Source organism: Mercurialis annua, linkage group LG1-X (assembly GCF_937616625.2).
Source record: "Mercurialis annua linkage group LG1-X, ddMerAnnu1.2, whole genome shotgun sequence".
In the NCBI taxonomy this organism is placed as follows: Eukaryota; Viridiplantae; Streptophyta; class Magnoliopsida; order Malpighiales; family Euphorbiaceae; genus Mercurialis; species Mercurialis annua.
The window spans coordinates 51,125,937-51,131,614 of NC_065570.1; the positions used below are offsets into that span (position 1 = coordinate 51,125,937).

The window sequence follows — 5,678 nt, forward strand, 5'->3', positions numbered from 1 at the left end:
ACTTTGATAAATGTGAGTGTCCAAAAGAATTGGGACATGCAAAGATTATCTGCCTAACACGAAAAAATTGTGGGTTAAAGTTGAGATTAAACATGTTGGCGTCATAAACAAATCAATCCGTTTAAAATACGGTTTAAAGTGTGTTGTGCTTGGATTGACACTCGAACCCAATTGATCCGTTTATGTCCCGACTCTAGACATGATGTTCTGTCGTGTCAATCCGATCCAGCACGTTATCAATAAATATGTTAACCGGGTGTAATTATATTCAACCCATTTAAAAAATAAGTTAAACGTATTGTATCCAATTTAACTCATATTTAACATATTTATAATAAATGTGTTAAATAGTTCGTGTTTATAATTACCCATATCAATGCAATTTTTCAATAAATAGATTACATAGTCGTACTGTTACCACCCATAATCAAACCACTAGATTAAACGAGATATACGGAATGACGTCCATAACCTGTTTAACTCTTATATTGTGTCGTATTGACACGATTACAAATAAATCATGTTCATATTGATCGTAATCGTATTAACAAAATAAAGACACGACAAACAACCCGTTTTTACAGCCTGCAAATGTTTGATACTTCTTAGGTTTTTAACTCAACAACTTATTAAGTTTTGTAACTAAAAATGTACATTAGACCTAACTTCATCCTCTCCCTTCCATATTAAAAACCCTCTTTCCCAATTCTTAACAAGTATCAAACACTTGCTCTACCAAATAGCAAGGACCACTTCTTTTTCTACAAATATTTCTTGCTTCCAAAAACTATAACCTAGCATAAAAATGGCGCCAAAACTTCTCTTCTTTTTCTCCCTTCTACAATATTGCACCATCATAGTACTAGCTCAGGGTCCAGCAGCTGCACCGGCACCACCCGGCCCGACAAACGTAACGAAAATCCTCGAAAAAGCCGGCCAGTTCACCATCTTTATCCGGCTTATGAAAGCCACTCAAGAAGATGTGACACTAAATGGCCAGCTCAATAACACAAACAATGGCGTAACAATAATTGCACCTAGTGATACTGCTTTTCAAAATCTTCAATCTGGAACACTTAATTCCATTAATGATCAAGAAAAATCTGAGCTAGTTCAGTTTCATGTTATTCCGAGTTATCTCACGAGTTCTCAATTTCAAACTGTGAGTAACCCGCTCACGACTCAGGCCGGTTCCGGTGACCGGTTTCAGCTTAATGTGACTACTACGGGAAACTCAGTGAATATTACTACTGGACTCACGAATACAAGTATTTCTGGTACTGTTTATACTGATGGGCAGCTTGCTATTTATCAAGTTGATAAAGTTCTACAACCTATTGACATTTTTACACCAAAGCCTCCATCTCCGGTGCCGGCGCCGGAGACGCAGAAGAAGAAGAAGGCTAAGGCTACAGAGGGTCCAGCTGCAACAAAAGATAGTAATGGTGCAGAAAGGTTTGTTGTGAGTAACAATGTGGTAGTGTTATTTGGAGTTGGTATTTTTACTGCAATACTTTCTTTATGAAGGTGTTTTGGTGATTTTTTTTTAAGTTTTGAATGATTGTTGTTTTTGTTATTATTATCAGTCTCAAATTGTATCATTTAATTAAGTTTTGTGATCTGATTGATTTTTTTTTTTTCGTTCTTCGGATTTGAGTTCCAATTTTCTCTATTTTATTGAAGATTTATTTGCACTTTCAGCATTTTGTACCATAGTTTGAGAAGAAACAAAACGACTAGTAATTTGTCTTGTGAATATACATGTGACTAGAGCAATCAAATACAAAAGCATAAACAAAAAAATACTTTTGCTGAAATTGTGTCTGTCGCGCCCGTGATGCTTCATGTCGCGCCCGCAATACATGCCAGGTCAGCAGATCTTCAACGGCTCTTGATACATGGCAACTTCTAACTGGATCAACTCAAATATATCTGTTGGACAGCCAACGGTCACATGAGTCACGCCCGCGGTCTCTTTGTCGTGCCCGTGATAACTCCAACGGTCATCTAGGATTTCATCAGATATGAATGTTGTGCCTGTGATTAGATGTGTCGCGCCGGCGACACATGAATCTCGCCCGCGATGCAGAAGGTGTAGCGCCCGCGAAATGCTATTGGAGAGCGAGAGATTGAAAAACTCGATTCTCGCTAGAAAGCTCCGAATTGACTTCCGATTGATCCTATGAGGTCCTATACACTTATAAACAAGATTAGAACCCTCATAGTTGATTGTCAAAGTCAAAACAAAGGAGTTTAAGAGGACAAGGGTCCAACAAGCTCTAAGAGCAATACTCTAATAAAAAGGAAAGAAATGCCATAATAGCCCAGGGGACCACTTTTGATTCTCTAACAAGAGAACATACTTACATCACGCCGTTCGCATTTCGAATACCGAAATAGCCGAAAGAGCCAGCTTAGCCTACGAAATAAAAGGACTTCTCATCATAAAAGCACGGGTGAAGAAGAAGTACACTATATAAACCATTTAATCCATAAATTCTAAGCTACCTCTTTTTTTTCTTTACTCTTACTCTTCTTCACCAAAAACTTATTTGAACGTCGGAGCGAGCGCCTGAAAAATCTCTTCCGGCATTCTACTTGACCTTGTTCTCTGTTCTCAGGTCCTCGAGTTGTATCGAATCCATCCCCCTTTTTTCGGTGATTTATCATGAATTATTATGGAGTCACGTATATTTAATGCTCATTTAATAAAATTATGAGGTTATTTTTGAATTTTTTTTATTATTAACTAACATTAAATGAGACAAATTTTTTTTATTCTCATCGAAGATAAAAGGTGTTTTTTTTTTATTTTTATGCGACGGAAAGAATATTCTTGATTTAGTTGGATTTTTTTTTCGATTTCTGTTGATGTTCATATTGATATATAGCTGAACAATTTATCATTTAATTAAAAAAATTATATATGTTGGATTCGACAGTAGCTCAAGAGGGGGAGAATTAAGACTTTGATTTTTTGCGAAAATATACTAAAATACTTAAACAACTGGTTGATTAGATACTTTATAAAAGCTAATCAAATACAAGCTGTTGTTGCTCCTCTAAAACGATGAGCGGCGAGGAGCAGAGAGGCAAATCTGCTACAAGGGGCATATATGCTTTTTCCCAGGCCTCTCCTGAGAAGCGGCCTCTGCTCGTGAGGAGCAGATCTGCTCCTCCACATTTGAGGAGATATGCTCCTGCCACTCCTCTAAAACGAGGAGCAGTGAGGAGCAGATTTATTGCTCCTCAAGCGAGGAGCAACAATTCCTCGCCTGAGGAGGTGATGGGAATGGAGTCGGCAGTGGATATATAATGGAAGGTGGTCAGAAAAAAAGGAAGAAAAAGAATGGAAAGGAAAGAGGAGGAAAAAAAGTCTTTTATTCTTTTATTAAAAAAATAAATTAATTATTGAATTTTTAAAAATTAAAAGATGTAATTAAAAATTAAAATCATTAAAAATTAATTTAAGAGATAAATAAAATATTGAGGATTTTTCTAAATCTATTTTATTTTTTTACGGAGATTGTAGCACGCTTATTTGGGTGAGAGTGGGGGAGGAGATTTTTAATACGAAAATGAGTTTTGACTCTGTTTGTACCAAAAGCAATAAAATGACTCATTCGATATTTCATGCCAAGTTGAGGGGTGATTTGATCCTTTGTTCCGTAAAAAAACTATAAGAGAATGAAGTACAAGTTGGAACTAAAAGAATAAACGAGTCAAAACGTCTCGTTAGAAGGTATTTTCATCTAAAGCTATGGGATTAATGTTATTTGATTGTTAATGTTTTTGATAAAATTTTGTTCGTGTAAATTTTTTAAGGGGGAAAACGTACTTTAATGAATGTTTTAGAATCAGTTCATCTTTTTCTCAAAAAAAAAAAAAAGAATCAGTTCATCTTTTTACTTAGCGTTTTGGAAAATTTTCAGGTTGGCATCTTTTGATTTTTGTTTTCTATTCTGCTTTGTGTCCCTTTCTTGTCTTGAAGACAAAATGAAAACCTGTCCTAAGCCTTGACCAGTAATCACATGGGAAAAGTGGACTGCCATATTCATTTGCAATTGATGGGTATGCTTTTTTCCAGACTTTTTTTTTGATAAATTTTTATTTTTCCAGACTTAGGGAGACACAGAATTTAATATCTCATTTATACAAAAAATCTAACCCTCACTCACATGATGAAATTTTATCACCACATAATAAAAGCCTAATGCTAAAAAAAACTCTTGACCTCCATTTTCAATTTTATCTTAACGTTAAAAGCGGGTTAATTTTATTTTATTTTACATTTTTATGTTTAAATTGTACTTTAAAATATTAATTTAACATTTTTTTATTTGAAAATAATTAAAAAAAAAATTCATATCTAACTTATATTAATTATATATGTTGAATATTTATTTAAATTTAGTTAAATTAATTAAGAATTTAAATTAGTTTTAATTTGATTATGGTTTTTAGTTATTTTTTAAAAATAAAAGATTTATTTGTATTTTTTCAAAAATAAATTTTATTTTATCTTTAAACTTAGTTAATTAAATGATTTTATAATTTAAATAAAAAAATTATGAAAAATTAAAAATTAGAATTTTGAAACGAAAAAATACAAAATAAAATAAAATTTACCAATATTCAACATCAGGATATAATTGAAAAGTGGCTAAAAGGTCGGAGTTTTATATAAGCCCATAACGAACGAACACTGGACAAGAGTAAGAAAATTATGAATCAAGTTAAGTACTTGATGGAGTAGCTAAATCAGAAAATTTAAAGTAAAAGGTGAAATTTAATTTCGGTTTTTGCTAGTTCAATTGCTTTTAGTATATTATTATTCATAAAAAAGAGATTTTTTTTATTCTTTTTAGAACATACATATTTATAGATTTTTTTTATTTTTTTATAATTTCTCTCTCTAATCTTATTTAAAATATAATATCAAAACTACCCTACAATATATTAGGAATTTATCTTATTTTAGACCATCGATTTTTATATCCACCATACTTTTTCTGCTCTCCTAAAACAAATTCTCTCTTTCTCTCTATTTTACTCTTCCTATTAAAATTCTCTCTCCCTTTTTACTTTTCTCCCTATCAAATGTTTCTTACTCCCCGTTTCTTTTTCGATTGCCACTTTCTTCCATTTCGCCGTTGCACGCTTTCCGGTGGATTTTTCGTCGTATTTTTCACTATCGCGTTTTTCGGCGGATCTCTCATCCTTGCAATTTTTTCAATGATTTTCTCGTCGACGCTTTTTTTTTTTCGATGGATTCCTCGACGTCGTTTTTAGATATTTTATAATTTTTACATTTTTTGTGATAAATAATTTTTTTTGTAAAGAGATGTTGTAAATCTATTATTTTTATGTTTATAAAATTCTTCTATTATTCATATAATTATTTCATCTTTTTTTTCCATAGATTTGTTCTTTTATTTTGATGCTACTGATTTTGTAAAAATGAATTGATTTATGGTGTATTTATAGCGTTTTTACGTTATTTCTGGTGTATTTGTAGTGTTTTTGTGGCATACATTATAAAAACACTACAAAAATACCATATATACTATTGTTACACTATAAAAACATCATAGTTACACTAAAAACTTAATATATACACTATAATACACCATAGTTCTACTGAAAGAAACGATAAAAAATTAAAAAAAATCTATAAA

General features: G+C 32.2%; 1 protein-coding gene across 1 annotated transcript; it reads left to right on the forward strand.

The window, feature by feature from the left end:
- Positions 1-690: 690 nt before the first annotated feature.
- LOC126677420 (fasciclin-like arabinogalactan protein 12) lies at positions 691-1,638 on the forward strand. The gene has a single exon (XM_050372024.2). It carries the CDS (start codon positions 806-808, stop codon positions 1,523-1,525), a length of 720 nt encoding a protein of 239 aa, XP_050227981.1. The 5' UTR covers positions 691-805; the 3' UTR covers positions 1,526-1,638.
- Positions 1,639-5,678: the final 4,040 nt, after the last annotated feature.

What these genes read in the sequence shown, in the direction of transcription:
- LOC126677420 (XM_050372024.2), top strand. Translation starts at nt 806, where the DNA reads ATGGCGCCAAAACTTCTCTTCTTTTTCTCCCTTCTACAATATTGCACC.